This window comes from Phaethon aethereus, assembly GCF_964289735.1.
Source record: "Phaethon aethereus genome assembly, chromosome: 25".
NCBI classification, from domain to species: Eukaryota; Metazoa; Chordata; class Aves; order Phaethontiformes; family Phaethontidae; genus Phaethon; species Phaethon aethereus.
The window spans coordinates 5,625,436-5,652,560 of record NC_138601.1 but is presented as its reverse complement, the minus strand read 5'-3'; the positions used below and the strand labels follow the sequence as shown (position 1 = coordinate 5,652,560).

At 49.6% G+C, this 27,125-nt stretch overlaps 1 protein-coding gene across 1 annotated transcript in view; it reads right to left on the bottom strand.

Moving 5' to 3' along the window:
- The window catches only part of MLLT6 (MLLT6, PHD finger containing), a gene marked incomplete at its 3' end in the record, with an annotated part of 43,311 nt that extends 18,491 nt beyond the window's left edge, over positions 1 to 24,820 (bottom strand). The window contains exons 1-8 of the mRNA XM_082010785.1: positions 24,057 to 24,820; positions 20,552 to 20,631; positions 15,562 to 15,616; positions 13,868 to 13,977; positions 13,302 to 13,405; positions 12,496 to 12,589; positions 11,141 to 11,248; positions 1,873 to 1,971 (exon numbers count right to left, since the gene is read on the bottom strand). Coding sequence (XP_081866911.1) covers positions 1,873 to 1,971; positions 11,141 to 11,248; positions 12,496 to 12,589; positions 13,302 to 13,405; positions 13,868 to 13,977; positions 15,562 to 15,616; positions 20,552 to 20,631; positions 24,057 to 24,165 — 759 coding nt within the window. The 5' untranslated portion in view covers positions 24,166 to 24,820. The remainder of the gene's footprint in view (positions 1 to 1,872; positions 1,972 to 11,140; positions 11,249 to 12,495; positions 12,590 to 13,301; positions 13,406 to 13,867; positions 13,978 to 15,561; positions 15,617 to 20,551; positions 20,632 to 24,056) is intronic.
- Positions 24,821 to 27,125: the final 2,305 nt, after the last annotated feature.

Sequence of the window (27,125 nt, the reverse complement as noted above, 5' to 3'; positions counted from 1 at the left end):
CTCTTCTGTGTAGTCACACGTCAGCTTTTGGTTTGCTGCATCTATGCTACCCACTCCCCAGTACACTCTACTGGAATGAGCTGTACTAATCTAAGACCCAGAAAGGACAAAGATGGTTTTGGCTTCAAAGAAGAGACCTGTTTGAACATGCAACATTAACGTGTCTCAAGGTTTTACATTAGTCTAACCTGTGCAATGTTACACTGGTGCAACTATCTAAAAAGCCTCATACAAGCACCCCCCAAGGGGTTTGTGCGATGTTTTAGCAGCTCTTAGATTTGATCCAAAGTGGGTACCTTTGGCAACAGAGAGTTTGAACAATGCTTTAGGATCGATACACAAAAAAGCACGGGAAACACACTCTCTGTTATGAGGATTAATAATAAGTCCCTAGGGAAACACTAAAACCCTGTCACTCAAACACAGCTACAGTAATTAGGATTTCCTGAATTTTAGCTTACAAAGAGTTGAAAGCTGCCTGTAAAACTGAATTGCACCCTTCCCTCCTTATTTATAAAGGTCTGGCAGGGCTTTGGAGGAGACAGTGGGTAATTGTCTAACAACCACTCTAGCTGGCCAAGAGTCAGGTTTTGGATTTCAGTTCAGCTTGAAAATAATCTTCTTAGGCCATCAGTTCCTGACAGCTCTGTTAACTGGGTGAATCTGCTGTTCCCAAAAGGCAGAGTTGGGCTGCCCTAACATGAGTACATGTAAATCAAGAGTGATTGCAGCTCAGAGGCTGTTCCTCCACTCTGTCCCACTGTAACTTTCTGCTTCTCCCAGCCTGAGACCCATGAGACCAGCTTTGCCATTTTAGCTCTGACCTACATCTCCTCCTTGCTTCCAGGCTTTGCCTCACACAGAACACACAAAATCCTCTTCAGTCCTAACCCAAAGCAACACTGTGCTGACTGGCAGGAGCTTTCGCTCTTCCAGACTGCCCCTGCAGTTCTTCTCACATATGCACACACTGCTAGCCTGTGAATTTTCATTTTCACGAGGCAGTCCTGCCACGTAAAGGACACCCAAGCCTTTCCAAGTAGCATTTCTGTACACAAAAGGACATTCCTGGGACATGTTGTTTATTTGTTCTAGCAGGAGCTTGGCCCTAGTCCTACTCTCACACCAGAACAGCGCTGCTACGGAGCTGCATTAATTTACATTCCCACTACAGAGAGGAGAGTACAACTCCAAAGGTCCAGGTGCTGGAGTAACCTCACTTGTTCCCTGACCCTGAACAACTGCAAACTTGGCCTTCACCTTGTTGCATGCAAGCTCAAGGCAAGTTCCAGTGCACTTATTCCGCACTACTGGAGTTTGGGGCTGGCACGAATTACAGAAAGCTCAGTTACCCCGATTTACAGCCAGGTGCAAGAGCCCATATCAGCAGCATGAATTCAGCAGTGAGTAGCAGAAATCAGCTATATCAGTTTGTCTAATAAAGGCTAACACCTCCTCCCACAAGCCTTGCCTTGCTTATCCACCTGCCTGAGGTGTTTACAATGCGGCAACAGAAAAGGCCAAAGCATGGATATTTATCTACGCTGCGAAGAGCTTCAACTCTGAACATCTGCTGCAAAACAGGCTGGCACTTACAGCTCAATCACTTGGGAGTTTAGCTCCATGATTGTGTCGTCAGTGCTGACAGAAATCAAGACAGCTGCCGTGTTAAATTCCCAAGGTGGGTGTCGAGGTGGGGAGTAAGGCAGAGAGCACAAGAATGTGACAAATCAAGAATCAAAATAAATGGACAAAAGCCCTTTCTCTGCTCTTCTGCCCTGCCCTCCGCGCTTCCTAGAAAAGCCAGTGTCAGTGGCTTCCCCCTCCCTCCCCACCTTGCATTCACACGCTTGCGTCTGGTGGATTTGGTACCTTCTCTGCAGCGACGGGCACCGAGGATGGGGTAAGGCTGGTGGGAGACTCCGGACGTTTTTTGTGCTTCTGTTTAGGTCTTTCCTTGTCCTTCCGACTCTGCAAAAGAAATCAGAGAGTACTGGAAGGCTAGCTTTTCCTCTGCTGAGAATAGCAGTTGTAAGGGAAAAGAAAGGAGGGTGTGTAGGGGTGGATTTACAACCATACATTCATATTCCTCTTTCCTTCTCCACCCATCCACACGAGCCCAGTATCCCTTCCCCCATCTCCCAGCTTCTGGCTGGGAGTGTCCCACTATCTCTACCCCAGCTGCAGCCAACATCTGGAGTGCAGAATATCAACAGAAGCCCCCAAATCAGTTTACAGTAAGATGATAGGGAAGGCCTTAACAAGCCCTTACTGATTTCAAGAAACCTGAGCCCTCCTCCTGCTATTTCCCCAAGGGGACTCTGTGCCCCCTGACGCTTGCTCTCTACCTACTTCTAGGGTTTCTCAGATCCACCTTGTACAGCCAGTGGGAGAATCTTGATTTCAGTACATGTCACACGTGCACAGAGAAAGAGATCAGTCAATGGAGATCTCAGAACCTAGGCTTGAACCTAGCCTAGAGATCCCCCGCATCTCCCCTCCCAACAGAGACAGCTGGTCTGGGTCCATCTCTGCTAACAGGAGACAGACTATTCAGTCTGATTTCTTCATCCTGTTTTTTCCCCGCAATAAAACCCCAGAAAAATGGGATTCTTCAAACTGCAAAGCAAGGAAGAATCATGGCCTGAGAAACAGAGTCCTGCCCACCCTGATTGTGTATTCTCTTGAGGAATGGACCACAACTGAGGCGGCTATTCTTATATAGTGCTATCTGGATGTATATGCTAAAACTGAGAGGTTTTCAGTGAAAGGCCTGAAAACGTAGGCCTGCGTGACCTCAAGTCAGTGGGGCTTGAGGATGTCCAGGCCGGCTGGCATACAGGATGGACAGATAGAAGAGCATGCTCCATCACACACTCCTGCTTCCTCCCTGTCTTAGCTGCACGCTCCCATGGGGACACACTCAGCTGACTACAGGAGCTTTTCCATGCTACCAATGTCAGCTGAAGATGTGGCCTTCTTCACTGAAGCTGCAGAAACTTTTGTGCTCAGTTCCGAACTTCACAGTGTGGTCACTGGAGTGTGGGCCAAGAGACCTGCTGTCAGATAAACACCTGCATGAGAAGCAGGGCTTAGAAAAATCCATCCTCTTGTCTCCGAGACCTTTTTGCGGAAAAGGATGCCTGTTCTGGTACAACTCCCTCACATGGGCGTTTTATTCTAGAAGGTGAAGTCCTCAGTCTGGAATGAAGGTGCATCCAGAACAGAAGAGTGACATCAAAAATCATTGACTGCCCAGAAAGATGCTGATTGCTCCCTCATGCAGGCAAAGCCCTGGGGCTACAGCTGCCAGCACGTGCCAAAGATGGGATGCTGTCAGGGGAAGATGCAGTTGCAGCAAATACATGAGCTCCACTGTGTGTTTTTGGGAGAGAGAAAAGAGAGTGGAATAATTAGCTTAGGAATCAATACACTAAAATGGGGGGGAAAACAGGGGCTGGAGGAGGGAGAGGGCAGGAGGAAAAGGCTGGAGAAGGCAGGCGTGAAGTGAAGCAGAGGTGAAGCAAAAGTGCTACAGAGATCAGCACCTTCTGGTGTGGGTTTGGCTGAATTGTCAATGCACTTGAAAAGGAGGCCCATGCTGCAGCCACCAGTGATCCTGCCATGACGCCACGGGAGCTTTCACTGGGATGAGCTGGTGAAAAAAGGAGGCAAACCTCGCCTAGAGCTTCACTGCACTTGCTCAGCGCCCAGCCAACACTGCCAATATCCATAATTTTATCACAAGACTCCTGGCGTTTGGCATATCTGTCACAGCCTCTGTTCCTAGAGCTACAGTATTTTAAAAGAATCTCTGTTTTCTTTTTTTCCCTTTCTCTAATATACAGCTCTAGCTTTGGCAGTGAACAAGGAAAGCTTGAAAATGTGATCTCTACAGACTAAGTGCCAAAAGACAAATTAAAATTAAATCTTTACTATATCTCAATGTTTTAAACACTTGGGAGCTTCTCGTGCTATAAGCTCTGTGTAAGTCTCATGGGTCTTCTAGGACAGGAAGATGGAGAAACTGTGGCCCAATTAGTTAAGCAGTTTGTCACAGACCATGTGTACATCAGTGTTCATTATTCCAGTAGTAGTAACAATTTGCACTCAATAGCATGCAGCAGAGAGTTTCAACGAGCTGAAGAGAAGTTTTTAATATCTACATCTCATTTTACAAATGGGGAAACCATTGTAAGATGAGAGAACTTGCTAAGATTTCTCTGAAAGTCACTCAAAAATTCAGAAAGAAAAGTCAGGGACCCCCACTCCACCTGGACACAGGCTCGCCTACTTGCAGATGCTGCCAGTGCCACTCACAGAAGCCACAAATGGAAAACAGGAGCCAGACACCTCATTGCAATACATTTCACCAAATAACTGCACAGACCCTGATCCTTAAACTTTCTGAATACCACAAAGCTTATTCTCTCATTTTCAGACCCCGAATCCCAAACGCATTTCAATCATGAAGTTGCAACAGGAGGGAATAAGACGCAACGCTGCAAGCGCCAATGAGACAGCACTGTAATGATTTAGTTTCACGTATCACGGTCAAGATGAGACCAGGCAGAACCAAGCCATTTTGGTTAATGACAATGAACTACACACCTACATACACACACAATCACACGTGCATATGCGTGGGAAAAAGCAGAAATGTCCGGACTGTCACCACAGTGAACCATAAAACCTCCCACAGTTTCATTGTGATGGCAACCACCAAACTCACATCCTCCAGCTTCAAAATCCTGGCTGTCTCCTGTCTGAAAAATCTCTCTTTGCTGCCGGCAGCGCAGAGTCCACAACAGCTAGCTGAGCAGTCCCCTGGTTATATGTAGGAGTGTGTACATATGTACATATTCAGCAAGAATCCAGCCTGCACAATAGGGACCAGATTTCTGGAATGCCTCAGCTCCTATTTAGATGCTTGAATAAATGGTCAGGTTTTCCAAAAAGCTAAACGCGGGGTATTGAGCTCTTTTGAAGATCTGGCCCTGACTACATGTGCTGAGCAACTGCACTCAAACTATTTAGAAAATCTGTCCCACAGAGACCAGACTTCGTGCTCCACTCAAAGGACTGCATGGAAACAAGAACCACCACAGCCTGCTGAGGAGCTCAACGCAGCCCTTCTCCTGGGCGTCCCTGCACGCAGCCCCAGGCCATGCCCACAGGCACACCTTGCTCCTCCCGTGCTCACCAAGCACTTCTCCCTCTCCCACACCACCTCCTCTCCAGGCTCCCTGCGTCACTCCTGCTCAGGCAGAGCAGAAACACACAGGAGCAGGTACCCAGGAGCTCTCTGGGCCGCAGCCAGCAGCCCTAAAGCTTTGCAGAGTTGGGCTTTGCACTGCCTTTGCACACCCAGTAGCACCCATCTGCCACCCTCCAGTTACTCTCCGATACTTTTGGTACTCAGAAGGGCAACCGGATCTGATACCTTCTTCAATATTACTGGAGAAATGCAGTGCCCTGTGTTAAATGGGCAGGACAATGAGCTCTGTTACCCCATGGACATTCTGCAGACGGGCCGGGCTGCCCCCAGACCAAGGCACTGGTGGGAAGGTGACTTCGGGGGCCCGCAGAGACCACGGCACTGAGACGGTCAGGGCGCTCCATCACTCCTGGCTATCTTGCCTGTGTTGGCAGGCCCTCAGGCAACCCGGGGTGTTCCCCAGCTTGCACCAGAGACTTTTAAACGTGTGGGTTCTCTCCAGGAACCGGAAGGCTCCAAATGCTTCCTGCAAGAGCCGCAGGGCGCAAAGGGAAGGGAGGGCAAGGGGACGGGGGGAAGCAGCACTCTCTCCTGCCCCTCAAGTGCCCTCTCCCCACCTGGCTTTTCTCTGTCCAGCACCTCACCTCCCTGGCACGCAGGCACTCTCCTCTGCAAACCCTGCTTCCAGGAAAGTTCACAGACAATGCCGCCACTGCCAACAGCCCAGCCTGCCCACAGAGACCTGCCTGGCTCTGCTGTGAAGCAAGAGTCGGGAAGGAGAAGGAGGAGGAGGAGGAGGAGGAGGAGGAGAAGGGAGGATGGATGCACTGTGAGAGCAGGAAACCATTCAACACCCCCATCCCATCTTTGCAAGCAAAAGCCGAGCCCTACCTCGCAGCCGCTCGGCGCTCCCTGCAGCAGGCTGGCTGGCTGGGCGAGCTGCAGTCTGCAGGGAACGTGAACCTGCCCCCAGCAACAAACTTCATGGAAAAAAAACTCTCCCCATGCAGGGCTGAGCAGCTGGGGCTTGGCATGTGGGCACAGAGCAGGCCAGGCCTGCGGCGGGGGGAGCGCGGCTGCATCGGGGGGCGTGCCGGCGACACAATCTCCCTTCGAGCTCCCCAGAGCAGGAGGAACGAAACAGGATCTCTCGCTGCCAAAAAGGGTTGTGCAGAGCTCCTCTTGCTCCCCCCACCGCCGTCTCCCCTTCCCCGAGCCCCCTCTTCTAATCTGCTGGACACCAGCAATTGGATCATTAAAAGTAGATTGGGCAGGGGAAGGAGGGAGGGAAGAGCTGGGAAGAGCCAAGCGGGCTCCGCCGCTCCCTCTCTCTTTCCCAGGCTCCCTGAACTCCCTCACCCGGAGGAGGAGGCCTGGCTCTGGGCTGCAGCCATGGCAGCTGCAGCCAGGAGCAAAGCAGCACCAGGCAGACGGACACTAAGCCCCGGCCTGCAGCCTGGCTTGCACCAGGGCCGTGCTGGGGTTTTCACAGGTTTGCCTTGAGACACGCTCTGAGTGCACGAGTTTTTTTACACAAGGACTCACGGCCAGCCCTCGCTGGGCTTTGTGTGCTCTCAGGGAATTGCTGCACCCCTGCTAATGGAAGGATTTGCTGGGGGCGGTTAAACACCCACGTAACAAGAGGTCACAGAAAGCTAGTCAAGGATGCTGTAAAACAAGGCTTCTATAGCTAGATCAGAGTAGATTTAGATTCAATACTCCTTCCCAAAAAACCTGTGCTGGTCTTGCAAGCAGCCACCTGCATCCCACTTGAAAAAAAATGTCCACTTTGCCCCTTGGTACCTGTGTGGACACAAAACTCCACAAGGCAGACCTCCGTCACCAACTCAAACGCAAACACAAAGCCTCTCACAGACCCGCTGAATTTAGATTTCAGCCCAGTACAACTTCTCCAGTGTGCTAAATCTGCCAGGCCAAGCCTTGGCTCGTTTCTTCCACTGGCATCAGGTCTAGACAGACAGGCAACGGGAGCGGGAAGGCAGGCTCTGCCGTGCATCTGCTCAGACGCCGTGGGACCGGGGGACTCATGCACTGCTCTGGCTGGTGCTAAAGGGATAAGGGGAACAGGACAAAGACAGTCCCTGTACCCCCATAAAGTGCCCTCCGCTGTGGCTAGGGAAGGAGTTCAGAAGGTAAAAGGTGTGTTATCATCGTGGAGAACTGGCTCTGTACCCAGACCTGAGGAACAACTGCAGGTAGGCTTATTTACTCCGAGAGCCTGCCTCTCTTTCCTATGTCACTGGGCAGGGACCGATCCCCTCATAACAATATCCCGTACCCAAATTAAAAGTCCCCTGATTTTGCTTACGGGTTCCAGGTGTTCGCTAAGAATAACACGGGACGAGTGCCTCCCTCCATGGGTATATGCCTAAAAATGTTGTACCCTATGTGCTCCCGTCTGCTCCTGGAGTGACAAATTTCATTCCGTGGAGCATGGTAATTTTTGTCTGTGCGTTTCATGCAGACAATATAGGTGACAGAACATCTGTACTTCATTCAACCCCTGTGCGTCATCCAGCATTTTCTTGGTATTTAGCTATTGTTTTCTTTCTTCTTTCTTTTTTTAAACAAACCAACCCTGCAAAGGCTCCCACAGGGTACAGCACACACAATACCAACCCCAAAGAAATAAGCGGGGCTGGTTTTGCTAAGGCCTGGTATGTTCTGAGGAAAACCCAAAGCCTGGAGCTTTCCCATTTTCAGGACAGCACAGAAGGAAATGCTTGGGCTGGTATCATTTGCGCCTGCAAGAGGCGGAGGGATGCCGACGCTGGCTTGCAGTCCCACGTCACAATTGTGCCTTGTTCCGCAGAGAACAAGACTCTTCACAAATGCTGAACTGTTCTACAGCACGGCTTAGGAGTCCAAATCCCAAGTCTTTGCTGTCTTACTGAAGGCACTGGGTTAAATCCTGTGCCCCTCACTTAGTCATTGACTCAGCCCGAGTTTTCTTCCATAAAGCCTAAGCAAACAGCTACAGCCCAGCACTGGAAGGGAGCTCTCTGGCACCAAGCTCCTTCTGGAGCAGAGAGCCATGAGCAACCTGCAGCCCAGGCACTCACACAGCCGCTCCGGTCTGCTGCCGAGTGATCAGCTCCCCGGCGACGCCTCCAGCTCCGGGAGGAAGGGACCAGCCGGCGGCACAGCTGGACAGGCTCAAGAAAAAGCTGTTCTACTTCAGGCCAAGCAGCACGCCCAGTTCCCCTGAAACATGTGCAATTAGATCACGCACTGCTAGTCACGTACTCCAAAACCATGTGGGAACTAATGATTCAACCCCCTCTTCGGGTACCCCTTTGAAAGGTCTCTGTTCCCACACCACCTCACACCCAAGTCTTTCCTCCCTGCACTTCACAACCACTCCCAGACCTATAAACTACCAAACATGCCTGGAAGCAGAGAGTGCCTTCCTTACCCTGCCCATCTCAGCTGCTTCGCACACCTCGTCCCCCTTTCCGTGCTGACTCCCCCTCTCCAAGCAGGAGTTGATTTTGCACTTGCGCTGCGGCCGTGCCAAGCAATCCCGGCCCTGGAAGGGGCCTCCATGGGATCTGCTGCTCCCAGACCCAACGAGGAGGGGAAGGGTGGCGAGGCAGCAGCGAGACGGAGTCTCCGCACGTTTGTGAGGAACCCAGAGGCTAACAATAGTGGCAAGCGCCACTGAGAAGCCTATAAATAAATCCGTATTCCTCCTGTTTTCGCTCTCCCCCTGGCGCTGACCCGCTTTCCAAGCAAAGCCGGGAAGCAGCACCTCCCCTGCTCCTACCTGCCAGGCACGTGAGCGCGCTCCCGCCCCCAGAAGCTGTGCAAACACAGAAACCCTCGGCTGCTGCCCAGCCTCGGCCGCGCACGCTCTGTCAGTTATAATTACAGCCGAGCTCTCCAAAGCTGCCGTCAATCACCCCGATCCTGCCCTCTCCTCCACCCCCTCCGCCTTCTTGCTGGCTAAAAATAGCACGTTCCAGTACAGCCCTTCACCTTGTGCCAAGCGCTCGCTCCCCGGCCGTGCCACAGATGCTCCTTCTCCCTCCCGCCTCCTCCTCGCCCCGCAGCAGCTGAACACACAAGAGGAGTAAATACTCCCCATACGCTTTAGCCTTGGCGGCGGGAGGAAATGTACTGTCTCGGTGTCGGCCGCGGGGTAAGCGCCGCTCTGTACGCGGGGCTTGCCTTGTTTGCCCACCTCTCGGGTACGGTTTGGGCAAGCTTCCCAAACACGTAATGGACACGGTGGGCAGCGCTTCAAACTGGATATTGTGGGATAACCTCTGTAAATAAAGGAGGAGATGGCTTTCCTGCCCACACAGTTTATGGACTCTCAGACGGACATGCCAGGAGGGTGTCAGTCAGTATTAACCGATGGCCATACTGCTTTTGAAAGCCTGGATGCCCTTGTGCCCCGGAGACTGGGCTGAGATCCATCAGACCTGGGCCACATAACCCACTGGAGGGTCATCGGGTTGTTTCTGGATGTGGGTCACTATCATTACCATTCAAAATCATTTACGCATGGTGAGGATGCCTACTGCAACAAGACAAAAACAAACAAAAAAAAGAGGTAAACAGCCAGACACCCATGGCAAGACTTAAAAAGATTCACGCTGCAATTTGCAGGGGTATCATCAATTGTGTTTATACAACAAGGTAAATTTGGCTTTTGACGATAGTGGAAAATAGCCAGAGGTTGCTTGGTAGAGTAATTCTGGATTTCTGCTAACAAAACCCAGGATATGACCCATAAAGTATTAAAAACTATCTGACCATGCTGACAGTATCCCTGTGTAAGTTATTTCTGCTTCAGATCCTACCCCACTGCTTTGGGTAGATGGGGTGCAAAGGAGGGTGGCAAGTACTAAATTGCAGATTCTTGATTTGCAAAAGCTGTATCAAGGGGTAGGGAACATTTCTTATTCTGTTGCCTCTTCCCTTGGAACCTGAATCCTCCAAAAACGCATGTTCTGCCTCTTCGGGCTATTTACTGTTATAAATAACAAACACCTCACAAGCCTCTGGCCTCCTCATTTCGTTTGGTACAGACGCTTCCACACTGGAACCTGCATCCCTGTCAGAACCCAGGAGTCTGCTGGGATTCTGCCTTACACATTCGCTGCTGCTTCTCCTTGAAATATGAGCATTTGTCACGTGAGTCGGTCGGTTAATTATGAACCTTGGTGCGCTGTTAACATGTGCTGTAACACCACAGCAGTTTTGATGAGTATGTCTTAACCATCAGAGTTGGATAAATAACTATCATACCAGTCAGATCTGGCATAAATAATTGTTTAACGAAGATAATCTATTTTCACAGGTAGACTTGAAGCAGGTAGAATCCCTGTGGCTGGTATATCTGACTAACAAAGTACTACCTAGTTTATACTAATTATTGTTCTTGCCTACAATTAACCTGCCGGCCACAATGCAAATTACTAATCAGTATCTTTTTGTCCTTTAAAACTTGGACTCTGGGATCTGAGGACAACAACCTCCAGTTTATGTTCTCAAGCTGCTGCATTTAAAACCACAGGCCAAACTACTTCCACACAGATCAACTCAGTAGCTGTAAATCATAGCACAACATCATCCTCAAAGTGGACCTGCCACAAGATAGAAAGGGGAAATCTGTGTATCTCATAGGCATGTTCTCCCAGGACCCCTCTGGCATACTCTGAACATGCAAACTTGGCCTCACGTTCCCCATGGCTGCGCTGCTCTATTTGCATACACATTTCTAGAGGCCTCTTTAAAAACACAGCCACTATTCAGATCTCTGACTCTGAAACTCTTTACGGAGTCAGGGCTCAACTGAGAAGCCATCGGTGCTCTCTGCACACTCCTCCCCTTCTCACCTCCATCCCACGTGACTCTGCCTCTCTGAATTGACAAACTCTGTGCAGATCTTACCTTCTTTGGCCTTTCATGGTGGGATACATGTTTCTCTTGAGCAGGGGACGTGGATCGACTCCTTCTTCCAGCAATGAAGGAGCTACCTCCAGAGTGACGTGAGGTCTTCTGAGGTAAGTGGGGTAGGGGAGAGGAGGTGGAGAACAGGAGCAAAGAGAGAGAGAGGGGAAACAGTGTTATAGAGTCCAGCTTTCACTGTTACAGTGAGCAATATTACAGCAAATGGCTTGTCTACCACATGCAGGACCAAATTCTAATTGTACCAGATGCCCAAGTCTAGTTCCTAACACAGGGGCAACAGTGGATACCTAACTAGTGGTTTTACAAACAGCATGTAGATCTAACTCCCCAGATCTTTGGTTCCTGGTGGCCCATGCACACTGACACTTGTAAGAAGAGAGGCACAGCTCCTAAGAGACCATTTAACGGCAGGATAAATGGTAGCAGCAATGCTGCTTAGACAAGCCAGTCCTCCTGAAAAGCAGTGTCCAGCTTTCAGCCTTGAGTGGGGCGTGGGGGTGTGTGTGGAAGGATCCCCTGTTCTCAGACTCCAGGCACTAGCAGAAGTCCTGCTATCTATCTCAGCATCAGTAAACTTGGTACAGGGCTAGACTTGTGTCAGATACTGAGGGTACCTGAAAGACAGGGAAGGTGTCCTCCAGTTTGACTTTGAGGGGAAGCTCAAGACGTCAGTCACTGTATGTGACAGCACTGATAAGCAGGAAGGAAAGTGGGAAAGGCCAGCAACAAAGGAGCCACTGAGAGATAAAGCTGTAGTGAGAGGATCAAGTTTCCTTTTTGCTGCAGGGGGGAGAGCAGGTGTCTACTAATTATGCAGAACAGGAAAAGGGTTTCTCTCTTTCCTCTCTGTACTGTAATTAATAGGGGGGAGGTCCTTTGCCCCAGATACCCCTCAAACAGTGAATGACTCCATGGCTCTTCTGGGCTGTCTCTGTCCTCAGGCAGAAGTTTTGACTGTTCTGTGTTACAGCCTCCTGCTCAGGGTACTTGAGCTATACCCCTAACGCCCTGGAGCCTCAAACAGCTGCTCTCCTTTCTTGGGACTTACCTTTCAGCTTTACAGAGTGGGTAAGCGAAGCCAAAATAGATGGGAAGAATTCAATCCCTAGTTTTGAAAATGGGTTTAAAGAGGCTATAGAAATGCAAAACATAAATTAATCTTTATTCCTAAGTGACTCTGAATGGCTGAAAAGGGAATCAGCCTGCAGACTTTGTTTATGTGTTCTTGGCATTTCTTACTGCTCTGAGCACAGATACAACCTAGGATGAAGACAATGAAGACAATGCCTTATACGTGACAAAAAAACCTCCACTGCAAGGATGAAGAAACTCACCATTTTATTGAAGTGGTACTTGCAGTAGCCACAATATTTGACATTGTCGACTTCTAGGACTTCCTCTTCGCATAAGAGGCCAGCCATCTGGGCACTGAAATACACACAGTTAGGAGGAGGGTAAAGCAAATTGTACGACCAGATCACATATCCCATCAAAGGGCAAAGAACAGTTCAAGATACCCAGGCAGGGTCTTGAAGTTTCCTGTTCTGCTTGGCAAATGGTATGCAAGGAGGAGGAAAAAAGTTCAGGTGATTTTTAATTCATGTTAAGATCTTCAAAATTGTCAGTACTTTGCTACCAGATTGTCTTGTAATTTTTGTTTTTCTTAAGGGAGGCCTGGGAACCAGTAACAATTCCAACAAAAGACATAAAATGAGCAAGGAATCCACGTAAAGCTGGGAATCTCCCTGTTCTGCTGATAGGCAATGTTGTTTTCAGTCTGGGAGGGTACATGAGGATATCAGCCCTTAAAATCGCATCATCTAGATGATACTCTTGCATATGCTTTGCTGGAGAAGGAACATTCCTGGGTTGTGACTCATCTCTTCTCCTCTCGGATTCCACACAGTCTTAGGGAAATCCCCAGCCTTCGTTCTCAGCAGGGAAGGCTCACTGGTGAAACCTCAGCCTTCTTGGGGAAGTTCCCCTCACAAACTGAGCAAGGCTGAGATACCCCTTGCACAAAATAAACCCAGGGTGATTAACCCAACTCCCCACACCACCCATTTGGTGCAGCCTCTAAGCCACAGCAGCAAAACCAATAGCTGGGGCTATTCTTGGGGTGATGCTGTGGGGAACTCACCAGGTGACATGGAAAGCTTGCCGGCAGCCGTGTCGGTTACAGGCCATGCATGCTCCAGAGGCTGCTTTGCTCTCCCTGCCCTGCTCTTCACAGATGTAGCAGGTCTGCCAAAGAAAAGGAAAAGTGCTCACTCAAAGAGGCAGACGAAGTGTCTACTTCGCTCTCACTGTTCACCAGAAGCCAAAGCCTGCAAGAACTTGTAACTCTGTGTCCAGCCATCTCACTCCTATGACAACAGCTCTGTCTTATTTCTCAGTGGCATGCACTAAACTCATGCATCTTCTTTTTCTCCCCAAATAACAACCGTGTCAGATCAAAACGTGGAGTAACTAACATGCAACTCCAAAGTGGAGATTGCTCAAGTTGCAGGGAGTTGGGGAAGAGAGGAATGGAGGACCAGAAAGTTATTTGCAGGAACGGAGATTTACTTTGTTAGTTATTTGAAAGGAATCTGAGTACCTGGAAATGAAAATAAATTGGACAGGAGATGTGGTAGAATAACATGACCCCAACAATCCAAGGCGGGCAAGTACACTTGGGGCAGCAGGAGAAAAAGATGGCCTTACCTTGTTGAAGCGGTCGTGGGGTACATACTGCAGGACAATTGGCTCCATGGTGAGCACGTTGGCAAACTGCACCTCTGGGATGTACAAAGCACAGACGACGTGGGCCCATCCTGGGGAAGCAAACAAGACAGAGAACAGAGACTCACATGGGGCAACCCAGAAGAGTCTTAAACTCAGACACGGCTGCAGACAAGCATGGGAGGGAGAGAAGGAAGAGAGTGTAGGAAGGCAGCCAACTTAAGTTAGATGTTAGATTTGAAATACTGCTTGTTGTAACTTGGTTAGGAATCAAATTTGTGGATGAAAGACAGACGGATACCACCTCCAGATTAAATAAGAAAGCAGAGATTTCTTTGGGAAAAGAAAGGTACAACACTCATCGTTCTCAAAAGCACCCCCTCAGGACTTGAAACCCAGACTTGAAGACCTAACCAAACCCAGGAAAAGCATCCAAGCAGTAAATGATGCTGATGGGACAGGTTTGATGTGTAGTCCCATGCTACTGCAAACAAAGCTCCCTTTATTGGCTGTTATCAATGGCTAGAGAAGGCTCTTTTTCAGCAAGCCAAGACAGATTAAAATCTAAATCCACCAAGACACTTCCCAAATCAGATGTGTAAGTTGAAATTACATCTGGTCAGGACAGAACTGAGAAAGTTTGAAGGTTAGTAGCCTTTGGGGTCTGATCCATACTGGCATGGCTACTGCACTGGAAGGATTTAGCTAGAATTAGGATGGATTCGCCTGGGCAGGCGGAACCAAACTCCATGCTTACAGAATCACGCAGCACAGTAAGTACTTGGACTATATAATTCTGTACAGTGACATGGTTGTAACACTGCTTGTGCCTGTCTACACAGACCTGACCAAACCATGTAATAACATGTTTGGAAGAAGACGCTATGTTATTATAAAACAATCCCCCAACATGATACTTGTGCTGTTGCAGTAAAGCTCTTGGCGCTTATGACCAGCTCTGGCAGATGCTTCTACAAAATATCCTGGACTTAGCGCTTCTTCTTTAAATATGGGATCTATCAGAATAAAGACCTCCTTGCCTAATTTAACTCTTTGTATGTTAAGGTAAGTGGCAGGTAGGTACAGAAGCCTTTCTGAAAAATAAGATTTTGAGAAAATTAAGTTTGATCTGTACAGATCAATAGCTGCAAGTTCTGACAACTGAAATCAGACTCCACAGTTCTTCACAGCACCAGAGGCTGAGAATCATCAATGATGAGCAGGTAAATCCTGCAGAGAAAAACATCTTTACTGCGTCCTGGTCCCTGCTCTCAGATGGGGACTCAAGGCTGAGGCTCTGTTAACCTGAGGATCGCACTGCTGCTGTGCAAGCGTGCGGCAAATAACTCGGCAACTTCCACATTTCTGTAAACAATGCCAGATTGTGCACCGACTCCTGTGAGGTTGAACTCAAGAAACTGCACATTTCAGGGGCTGTGCTTCAATGCCAGACAGAGGTAAGGCAGGTTCCCCCCCAGGGAAAGGTGTTCTCGCCATGGAGGCTTCAGAAAGTGAAGTTTTGTAAGAAAAAGGCAGAGTGTTTTCATTCCTCTGGAGCCTCCAGCCTTCCCTTTCTGGTCACATAGGCTCAGAAATTAATTGTTTTGCGCCCAGGACAGCTGCCGGGTCCCCGGAGGCTCTGCACGACGCACCCGGCTCTGCGCAGAGGTACTCACCCCCATTGTCGGTCCGTTTCAGGGCTCCATCTTTGTGAGGACACAGTTCACATCTCTTGAAATTAAGCAGAAACAACAAGTTTAATCTAACTCCCAGGGGCACAGGGCCAGAAAAGAGATGATTCATTTACAACATCGTTATGAAAGAGGGGGCTGCTTTCAAAGAGAGGAAGTGGAAGAAGGGCAGAGAACAGTTTGGGTGCAAAAAGATACTCTGACACAGCTTGATATCGTCCTGTCTGACAGGGACGTATTTAAAGCCTCAGCCCAAGAGCCACAGGGCTACAAGCGAACCTTGACTTTCACGGGGCGTTTTAAAAAAAGAGTTTTAGTCTTTGCGGTTGGGGAGTAAAATTGAAAACCATGACTCAGAGAGCAGAAGGCAAATAAAAAGAAACCATTATCTATCTTTGCCTCTTTCCTTCCTTCCTTCTCTCTTTCTCTTGCGATATTTTTTCCAGTCTCATGAGAGGCGGGTGAGGCTGTCGTGACATTTTTGCTGGAGGGGTGTGGGGGTCCATGGCGAGCCTGGCGGGTGGGCACCCTGCTTCCCCCCACATCCAGCCCCGGGGGTGGCTGAGGTGGGACGGCGAGCATGTGAGGGGAGCATCGGCATCAGAGAGTCCCTGCCACCCGTGAGGGTGGAGGAAGCTCCCTCAGCGCCGCCATGCCGGGTGGGAGCCTGCAGGCCCAGCGCCATGATGGGCCGTGAGGATGGGAACGGCTCTGCGCCCAGCTCCGTGCCCAGTCACTAATGGCTGCTTTCAGGGAAGGCTGTGAGGGAGGGGAGACACGCTGCCTCCTCCACTGGGGGCCAGCAGCCATGGAGCGGTCGGAGATGAGCCCACTCCGCTCAGGGGGTGCCGCCTCACACCAGGCCCCGGGGGCAGGGAGGCCTCCAAGGCCAGCAGCAGCCCCCAACCCACCGAAGGGTTTCCCTCACGGCCAGGGTGAGGACAGGCCTCACCCCCCCACCACGCACACCCGGCGAGGGGGAGGCGAGGAGATGGGGATGGTCCAGCCAGGCAGGATGGCTAGAGCCAGGGAACCCCAGCGCCATGGCCCTGGGTGCCATTCCTCGCCTCACAGCGGATGCCGAGGCCCTACACCTGTTCCTCCTCCCTCACCGATTTCAGCCCGGCCGCCACCGGCCTCCACATTGGCTGATCGTTACATGAGGGCTCTCCCCCGGCCGGCCATAACGCCCTTCCGAAGCATCGGTGGGAGATGGGGCGATTTCAGGGCACGTTGCCATGCATGGGGGAACACGCTCCCAGCCCTGAGCGCTCCTCCCAGGCTGAGCCGCCTGAAAATGGTCGTTGTTTTTGTTTTGTTTGACTTTAAAAAAGGCCTGAGAACCTGCAAGGTGCAACCCTTTTCCTTCCTTAGTGGAAACTTCTGATTTGTTAAAAAAACAAAACAAAAGAAAAAAAACAAACCTGCTTTTCTGTGAAAAAATGTGCTTCATCAGAAAGTTCCGAAATGAGGTGTCAAAGCGAGACGTCGGGCTGTGCCGCTGTGCGTGTGCGGGACCCGGCGCTCTCGCCTGCCTGCGCTTCGCTGCGCTCGCTCGGCTCTGGCCAGCGTAACGGGGCAGATGCTCCACGCCCCGAAAAACACCAACGTACTGCGCAAGAATCGTCCGCAAGCAAAAGCCTCTGCCTCGAGTGGTCCCTGAGGGCCTTTCAAAAAGGTGGGTTTCCTCAAGCAAGCTCAAGATTTCATCTGCTGAAGTTTTACCTCCCGGACAGATGGGCGCAATAAATAGGATTGCGGTGCTATGGGAGGCTCAGCCCGACCCTCTCGCGCTTTCGTGGGAGTCGAGCGTGCGGGGCTGTTGAGCAGGCACCTTTGGCAAGCACGAAATCCCTGTGATTATGTATAAATAAGAGACGAGAGGACAAAGACCAGCGCCCGTCGTCGGCAACCCGTCTCGCTTTCCCTGCAACTTCGCCTGAAACATGGACGGGCGACCGCAGGAAGCATTTCTCACTGCTGCTGGTCAGGTCCGGGCTGCCGGAGGGCTGGAGAGCTGCTCTCACAATTACTATGGAAAGCCCAGCAGAGCCGAGACAGAAAAAGAACTGGGTTAAACTGAGACACTGTAATAAGAAATTTGCACTTGAAAAGGCCCCTCCGCTCTCCCCTCCACCCCTCAGATCAAAGCGGCTCTCCCACCACGCGATTAGCAAAGCTCTGATTGTAACAAGAGGGGTTAACAGCTCCATCGGCCCCACACAAGACTTTTAATAGCCCTGCCTCTAAATGACAGCTAAAGCCTTCACATGATCCTCACATGAGTGCCCTCCGGCCATTGCACTCACCGGGCTTCCTAGACAATTCGATTACAAAGTGGATGGGCTTTCAGTTGCTTACTGTAAGCACAATAGCACGCCCAGCATCCCTCAGGGACCCGAGGGGATGAGGAGGGCTACGAGCAGGGATTAGCGGTACCTCTTCCATTTATTCAACCTGCATAGGCCAAGGCAGACTCCGGGGTTTTTATTCCAACTCTGGGAAAAGAGCAGAGTTTGGCTGATTTAAACCAGGTTGTGATGGGTAAGGTTAGAGCTCCTGATCCCCTTGGGGCTTCTAGCTGCGGGATCTACCACCAAGCGACTACGCCCGCCGACTGTGAAGTTAGGGCTCCGGAGCTCTCTTTCCAAAGCTGAAGAGGGGACGGAGTCCATCTCTCCGAAGGAGAGAGACAGAAATCAGGAGACCTATGTTTTAGAAAACTCACTAAGGAGTGCAATATTCTCCATGCCTCCGAATCTCATTTTCAAAGCAAAACTATCAATATTTAGCCAATAAATATGTTTGTTATGGACAAAGCCTGTAAACTGCTTTAAGATTCTTCTATGAAGGCAGATGTGGGAAGAAAAATGTTGTTTTTCAAAGGAGTTTGCCACACAGTCATTATGAAAGAAATACAAGTATCAATTCACCCTGCTGCTGTCGTCAGTGTATTTAGCGCCCAGATAGCATCACCTCTCCTTCAAGACCCTCAAGGCAGCGTCCGCAGGCTGATAATGCCCCTTCGCCAGCTGGAGAAAGCCAGGCACAGAGAGGTGCAGCGAAACCATCACACCCTCCAGCCTCACTGGACCACGGAGCACAAATTCAAAGTGTTTTAGTAACAGAGCCACGCACAGATCTCGTAAGACCTGACTCATTTCCCTTACTCTGATCATGCTGTTCTCTACATCAAAGAACCAGATTCTTTTAAAGTATTTACCCATCTGTGTGTCTGTTGCTATGACTGCTGGTGTTTAACTGAAAAGGTGAGGGATTTAGATAGGAAATCATCCCCAGCTCTGCTTAGGAAGGAAGATTATCACTGGACAGTTATTATAGTAGCAGGGCTGAATGCCACAGGACTGAAGGGCATGACAGAAGCGCACCACGCATTGTCTAACAGATTTCACCGAGGGCGACTTAAATAAGGAGCCACCTGCGGGGGTATTGTTTTCTTGATACCTTGGAGGCAGTTTGAAGCTTATAATGTGCAAGTGAAAAGTTACAGTCCTGGCAATGAGCACAGGTGAGGAGGACTTGTGTGCACATGTATTACTACAGCTTACGTTCAATTGTAGCTAACGCTGAAGCGCTTCTCTGCCTGCACGGCTGGGAGAGCAGGGGGAAGGAGGCCCATGAAATCCAAATTCCTTTCTTTGCTGTGAAACTATCTGCAGGATGTAAACCCACTCAAAGATACATTTGATCTTCTTTACTGCAGTGCACATAAAAGCAGCATCTTACAATGGGAAAAGAGCTCAGGTCCGAAAGTCTGGTCTTGTTTACACTCCCACTTCCAATGAGGAATGAGTTAATGCAATGTAGAAAGCATGGTACAGATACCCAATTCCCCCATTCACTCATCTTTGCCAAGTTCTTTGCCCATCTGTGAAACAGATTAAACTTCTGTACTGCAGCAAGCAAAGAGCCCAGCAGAGATGGAGCACAGCTCCGCAGATTCAGAGGTCACCTACCTCGGCTTCGCTAGGTGTGTGCTTTAGAAAAGATTTAGCTAAACCCGTTCAGAAGCTGGTGCAGGCATTAATAAATGTTGTTTGTGCTGAGTAAGGCCTCTGTATTTAAGAAAAGCCAAAGCTTAGCGAAGTGGGGAAGCTATCTTGGATTTACTGTGTGGCAAAAACAGCATTCGTGGCATAACTAGCATGTTAAAGATCTACACCCCGGCGCCTCGGCAGTTGGTTGGTGCAGCCGTATCTGATAAGGGCTCACGTGGGAAGTTACTGCAGAGTAGCTGGCGTGCTATAAACTCACAGCCTAGTTTACTGCACAAATAACTTTGCCACATAGACAGACCTACGAGGCAGTTCTGGCCTGATTGTTTCCACTTTCCTGCCTCACCGGGAAATGCCAGAATTAATTAAGAACATTTGTAAAGTGCTCTATCCTGCAAAATTGCTACTTAGACAGAAACTAAACCCTGACCCAGCTTCCTGTCATTTTCTCTGCTGTTTTACAAACTCAGAAGACTTTATGCAGAAGACTGTTGCCGCGAGATATGAATGCCAACCCATCCTGCCAGTCCGTATGGTAACTCTGACAGTATAGCAGCATCGCAGGTGATGCCAACTTCCCTCCACTCCAAAACTTCCTGAGGAGTTGAATAGAAAAAAAAAAGAGCAGGGAAACCACCTTTTAGAAGAATGCCATTATTTTTTTAGAAGATTGAGGTCTCTAGACTCAAAAATTTTCTCATTGATAACTTGCTTAAAAGCACCTCTGGCAGTATCTTCATCAAAACGGCTAATGGCATTGTATAAAATTATTTGATACAATTATTCCTATTGTATGAACAAGATAAGCAGGTTACAGGCAGAGCTGGGACAACAATCACAGCAGTGCTGAAATGCCAGGCTCTATCACTTTTGCCAGGAGACCACACTGCTTCCAGCACAGACACAAAGGGCATCGAACAAACCTACTTAGCGTAAGTACAAGTGTGCTCCGTACTCACCACCCTGGCGGCTCTCTCCTGAGATTCACATTTCCGACAGAACCATGGTCCAGTAGGGACCTGGACAATTCCATAGCAAGCTGGGAAAAAAAGCAAAGAGAGTTCATTAGACCATCTTTAAATCAACTGTTTAATTTCTCAGGTGCATATAAAAGTTTGCCAGAGCTGTCACCAGTCAGAGCTGGATGACAAAACCAAAAGTTACATCTACCCAGCATTGTATTCCCCCTTCCAGTTTGCATATCCAGCAACAGCAAACAGCCTTTTGCAGGAAGTCCAGTGTTACACTTTTATTCAAGTTTTCAAACAAGCTCATGCCCAGTATGAAAAATTCCTATGAAAATCTGTCCTAAGTGGGAATCGAGTGCTTTGTAAACTGTGTCTACTTCTGGTCTAACAAACACAAACGGAGCAACTTCTTATCCCTTAATTTTTCAAGTGTCACTAGTGATCTAAATATAAAATTGTGAAACAGATGGCTATGAAGCACCTTAACCATAATTAGGACTAAGATAAAATCTCAGCATCGTGAAGGAAATCTTCTCAGTGATAATTCAGACAGACACCAAGCGAAACTCCCATTCATCCTGCACACCCTCAAGTCTGTAAGTCACATCCAGCGGCAGCCTTTCACTGCATGCTTCCAAGATCACTGAATTCAGGCTTTTTAGGACTACTCCCAGGAACAGGTTCTGCGTTAATACAAGTCTCCAGCTGATAAGCCAACAAAACTGCTGCTTTTTTCCAGCCATACCACACGTTGCTTTTGCTTTCTACATCACTACTGATGCTCTCAGGGTCTCCCTCTGCAAGCTGCAGCTCCCACTTCTTTCAAATTAGCTCCCTTCTCTGATGGGCCAATGTTGCTTGAAGACTGTTCACCTTCTTTGGCGATCTTCTCCCTCTAACCATCCAAAGATGGTCTTTCTGATTCCCAAAGGAAGCGTTTCTGACCCTGAAAGGGCTCTTAGCCACTGCGCAGGTGGGTTTAAAGCAACAGAGGCTGGTAAAGATAGCGATAAGAAGGAAGGCTCTGCATCTCAGATGAGGGTATAAGAGTCTCCTAGGAAAGAACAAATTATATCTTCCTTATTCCACCTTCAAATGCGAGCTGGCAGTTAGAATGGAATTCCAGTCACCTGAGACATTTGAAACTAGGTTGGACAAAGCATCTGAAAATATCCTGCTGGAAGCAATCCTGCGATGTTCCCCGGGGGATGGACCAGACGGGACCCGCAATAGGTTCTCTCCATCTCTTTAATGTCTATTATTCCACATCAGCCAGGAAAACAAACGCAATTGTAGAGTTAAACCAAAAGAGCTGATTGCAAGATGAGCCAAGGCATACGCATAAGAAAATAGAAACTACATGAAAGCAATGACAGAAGAGTCTGCCTTAGGTCCATCTTTAGCAGTGGGCTTAGGGCCAAAAGCAAGCACTCAGCTGGAGCCAGTGCGAACTCCTGTGCCCACTGCTTCAGAAAGGAAGAAAACAAGGAACAATGCAGAACATGAGTAAGGCAGAGTTGAAAATATGATTTGTAAATGTTCTTAACCATCTTATTAGAGTCTTCATTTCCAATCAGATGTTTTTGTTAACTTTTTTATTTTTTTTACTGGAAAGATAAGCTTTCTAACCATTGTCACAGAAAGGGTACTGATATTTTTAAGAATCAGCGCTAATGTGTAGCTATAATGTAATTTTAAAAAAAATACAGGGTTCTTTATTTAACTGTACAATCATTTCAAAAGGTAACTTTGGTTTTGCGGATATGCAAGCAGTACAAAGAGATACCAAACCCACTGTGCGATTGCACGGAATGAGACTGGATGACCCAGATGATCCCCTACAGTGGTTTGTTTCTACTTAAGAAATAAAAGCCTACCAAAACACCACGCTACTGCTAGGTTTATGAGCAGGCTTTACAAAGAGGGTTGAAGAACATCCACTACACACTGCCACGCTCCTTATGAATTTTTATATCCTGAAGGACTCTTACAAGACCTAAACAGACAGTTGTGTTTTCTGTGCCCTCTCTGAGACTTTTCTAACATCTTCCAGCTCTACCAAGCTGACGCTACGCACCCGCTCCCCTGCTGCCACAGCAAACAGCAAAGACATCCCGTCTCTGTACCTGTGCGGACCTAGAAACAGGCACCCTGAAAAAATAAAAGCATCGCACATTTGAAACTGTTCTCGCACATTTGAAACTGTTCTTGCCAGCAAACAAAAGTGTTTATATCAATCTTGGGAGCAAGTATAAGGATGCCGATGCCCTTTATCTTCCTCCAAAAAAGAGCGCAATGAGCAAACCTATTCTGTAGCATGTGGTTTCATAAATAATGGGAAGAATGGAAGACTTACAGCAGCAAAATTAAAAGAGAAAGAAGTGTCTGTCCAGAGAGACCCTTGTCCTGCCGGCTCACTCGGAGGCACCCTGGAGAGGCTGCCTGATGCCAGGAGACACCCAAGCATCACCTCCGAATGATGAGAAATCCCCTGCGAGCTTCGCTTCCTCATTTTAACTCCCCTTTAGTCCTCTGGTTGTAAGCAACTTCTTACTAAAGCCGTGAGCACAAATACACCAAACGTACGAAAAGCAAAACCAAGCCCAACCTACAGACCCAGAGACCTGTGCCTGACAGGCGGGCAGAGCAGGACGCGTTCGCAGCTGGAGACGGGAGCGTGCACCAAGACACCGAGGGAGAGATTATACAGCAAGAGGCTGGAGATGTGCTGGTAGATGGATAGGATAATAATAGATGGAAAAACAGACGTGCCAGATGTGACCAGAAACCTTCGTGTTATTCAAAACAAACCAACCAGGATAATCACCATGCCTTTCTGCTGGATTTGAACCAAAGCAAATACTTTTTTTTTTTTTTTTTTTCCTCCTTCGGAGACCTGAGGACAAACTTTCCGGTCCGACACCGTGTGTAAGGGGCGTGCTCCAAGTCATTTAAAATGCAAATAGCCCCTATCTCTAGGAGGAGGCGGGCTGTCTCCCCCCCTGCCCTTGGAGGAGGCAGTCCCGGGCCCCGCGGCCGCCCCCGGGGGGTTACCCGGGGCCATGTGCAGCAGCGGGCCGAGGGGGGGGCACCGGAGCCCCGGGGGCGGCTGCGGCGCTGCCCCCCGCCCGGCCCAGGGCTCGGCAGCCCGCCCTTCCCGGGCCACCGGCGCGGGGGGCCGCGGCTCCGCCGCCCCGGGCGACCCCCCCACCCCCACGGAAGGAAGCGGCCGCCGGCTCCCGGTAACGAGCAACCCCCGAGCCCCGGGAGGTGCGTGCCGCCCCCCGCCCCGGGGCGCAGCTGGTGGCCAACTCCGCTCCCCCCCTCCCCCGCCGCCTCCGCCGAGCCAGGCCAGCGGCGACACCGCTATTTTGAACAATAGGGATAAAACAAAGCCCCCCCGCCCCCGCACCCCCCCGGCCTCCCCGGGGCGCCCGGCGGGGGAGGCGGCGGCGGCGCGGCCCCGCGCTGCCCGGTGCGGGCGGCCGGCGCTTACCTTGGTGCACCGCCACATTGCAGCCGTGCCCGTCGCAGTACACCAGCGGGTTCTCCGCCCAGCCCCGCTCATCAGAACAGACACAGCAGCCTCCCACCATCTCCTTCATACTTCCATGAGGGTTTCCTTCCCCCCCGCCTCCCTCTACGCGCACACTCCTCCTCCTCCTCCTCCTCCTCCTCCTCCTCCTCCCTCCTCCTCCTCCTCCGCCGCGCTCCCCCCTCCCCGCTCGCCGCCTGCCTTTCACACGGTCGCCCCGCGAGGGGCGCGGGGTGCCCGACCCCCCGTGGCGGCGGCGCGGAGCCGGGGGGCGACCCGGGGGCGGCGCGCCCCCGCGCCCCACGCCCACACACACACACACACACACACACGCACACCCCGCCTATACAATCATGGCTGCGCCGCCCGCATGCTCGTGTAAAATTTGCGGTTCAGGGACTGCAGGCTAGCTGCTGGGTCGGGCGCATTTCTTTGCGTGCCTCTGCGCGTGTCGGATTAATTTTATTTTAATTTTTTTTTAACCCCACCCTCCGGCCGCTTTATGCCGCTTCTTTCTTTACGTTTTTTTTGTTCGCCGCGCCCCCCCCGCCTCACACCCCCCCCGAGCAAACCGAGCAGGAATCCGAGTGTGCACCCGTGTGTGCAAACCGCTGGATGCGTGCCCGAGCCAGCCAACATGGATCGCTCCGGAGGGATGAGCTGGGACCGTTCCGCAAATCCCATTATCTCTGCAATTCCCCTCTGACAGATCGGGGCTCCGCGAGCGCCACCGCCTGTCCTGCTCGCGGAGGTTTTAACCCCTTGGCACCTGTTTCGTTATCTTTGCCTGGAAGGGGAAAAATGCCCCCTTGGAGGTTTTTGTCCAGCAGGACAAGCGTCATAAATCAGCTGGAAACCAGGAAAAAGAAATAATCCTAAAGTATTGTGAGTAATGCTGTATGGGATTGCACCTGCAGGTCCCATAAATCCACAGCGTATCATGAGATCCCTGGTATATCGTGAGAAACAGCCCCTGCCTTGGACACGTCACCCAGAACGGACAAGGAGAAATGAGGAAAACGCAAGCACAGGGCACAAAAATAGTTAAATCTTAGAAAAGAGGCCTAGAATTCATTCAAAAGAACATGAAGAATTCATGTAATGTGTTCCTTCGGCTCCAGCTCTACCTGAAATCATCTGCCTAAGGACACAGAGTAGCTCCGAGGGAACAGAGCCCAGGTCTCATGCTCTCGTGTAGGTCCTCATCCAGCAACCACGCTGTCCTCATGAAAAAAAGGAAGTGCCTGGTGCCAGACTGGGCGAAGAAACAATAGAAAATGTAAAAGTGAACAATTTTTTGCCTGCATTCATAAAGAAAAAGATGTCCTCTTAAGCTGCTATACTGTATAGTTCTGTTCTAGCACGGCTTTTTGTAGGGCTGATGGAGGAACGGTATGCAGGAACTTCATAAATAAAACCTTCACCAATAAAAAGGTGCATATAAAGGTGCCTGATTTTTATTACTACTTTTTAATTCTGTTCCTGTAAACCCCTGGTATTTTAAAAAAGAAGTGTTGTAAATGAGATCAAAAGGAGAGTATTGTATCTTGCTTAGGAAATGTATGGCGTTCACGGAATCACTGAGCTACCTGAAATCTTTTTTCCCTATTCTTCATGGGTTGTGAGCGCTGAAGAGAGATGGCCGTGGTAGTGAAGGAAACATCAAGAAAAGAAATCAAGAGCTGCTTTCTCTGCTTCCAGGAGTAGGCACTTAAAATTATTTTCAGATGCTGGCATGTATGTGAGTAGCCGGGAGCTCGTACCTTTACTCGAAAGTCAGTCTTCAAAGCCCTCTGTTTCTGCAGAATGATGCCCTCCCTGGAACACCCCCTCAGCACCCTCTCCTGCCTGCAAGCGCATCGCTGCGGTGACTCCACGCGAACTACTCCTGATTTACAGCAGCTTAAATAAGACCAGAAACAGTGTCAATGTCTCTTAGACTGGTGACCCTCTTCTTGCTCAAAGCATTTCCCTTGCGACAGGTAGTCTTCGAAAGGTCGGCGTAGCCCATCACATAGTTTCTTTAAAAAAAAACCCTTCTCATCAGAGAGCAGAGAGGAAACCCATTCCAACAGCCCCAATAATCACCAGTTTAGCATCCTTTATATTGCACCTGTTCAAGCGTTACATCAAGGGGCTGGAAGGCAGACGGCTCCCCAAGAAGCTGCCTGCTGGGTTGCTGTCTTCCTTTTATTACATTCCTTTGAGAGTCGCAGGGGCAGACAATACGTTCACCACATTGCTGGAAATTCACCCAGCCTTAGCTCACTTTTCTGGGAGGGTTTCCCCTCCTCTCCCCCTCTTTTTTTTCTTTTATCTATTGTGTTATGAACTTGTTTAAAAGAAAAGGGGGAAAAATCTGGCTGGTCGCCTTTGTAACCTGAAGGAGATCCTTGCGGTTTAAGATTGTCTTAGACTACAGGACAAAACGCTAAACATCCGCCATCCCCTGGTCTTGGTTCCAGTTGGCCATGCTAGCAGGCACTTGGACTTGAACTGCAAATTTGCCTTTAGGGGATTAAGTTCCAATTTACATAACTAATCCCTGTGGTGAGGAAAGGCTAGGCCAGAGAGGAAAGGGCACGGCGGTTTCTTGAGAAAAATTTGGGGGAAAGTTACAACTGTGAAAACTGAGACAAGGAGCGATTTAGTTTATATTGTTCATTTGTTATTTTATCAGTCAGTGTTTTTAAAATGTGGCCATATGTAGGAAGCAGGCAAAATTGAAGCGACATGTACTGACTCATGGGAACCACTCTCCTTGTGTATCTCAGTCGTAACTGCAGACTTCGGTTACAGAAGTTGTTACTAAACTTAGTTGTTTACTACTATATCTAGAAAACTGTGGATACGGAAACTGGCTTCTCCACAGGCTCGTACATCACGAACAGAGCTGTTAGCCTTATCTCTGTCTGCAGAGTCTTTGTTACAGGTGATCTTCCATTTTCAGGGGGATCCATCGCATTTACTTGATTAATACTTAAAAAGAACATAAAGTTATCATCTAAGTGCCTGACATGGAAATTCTTG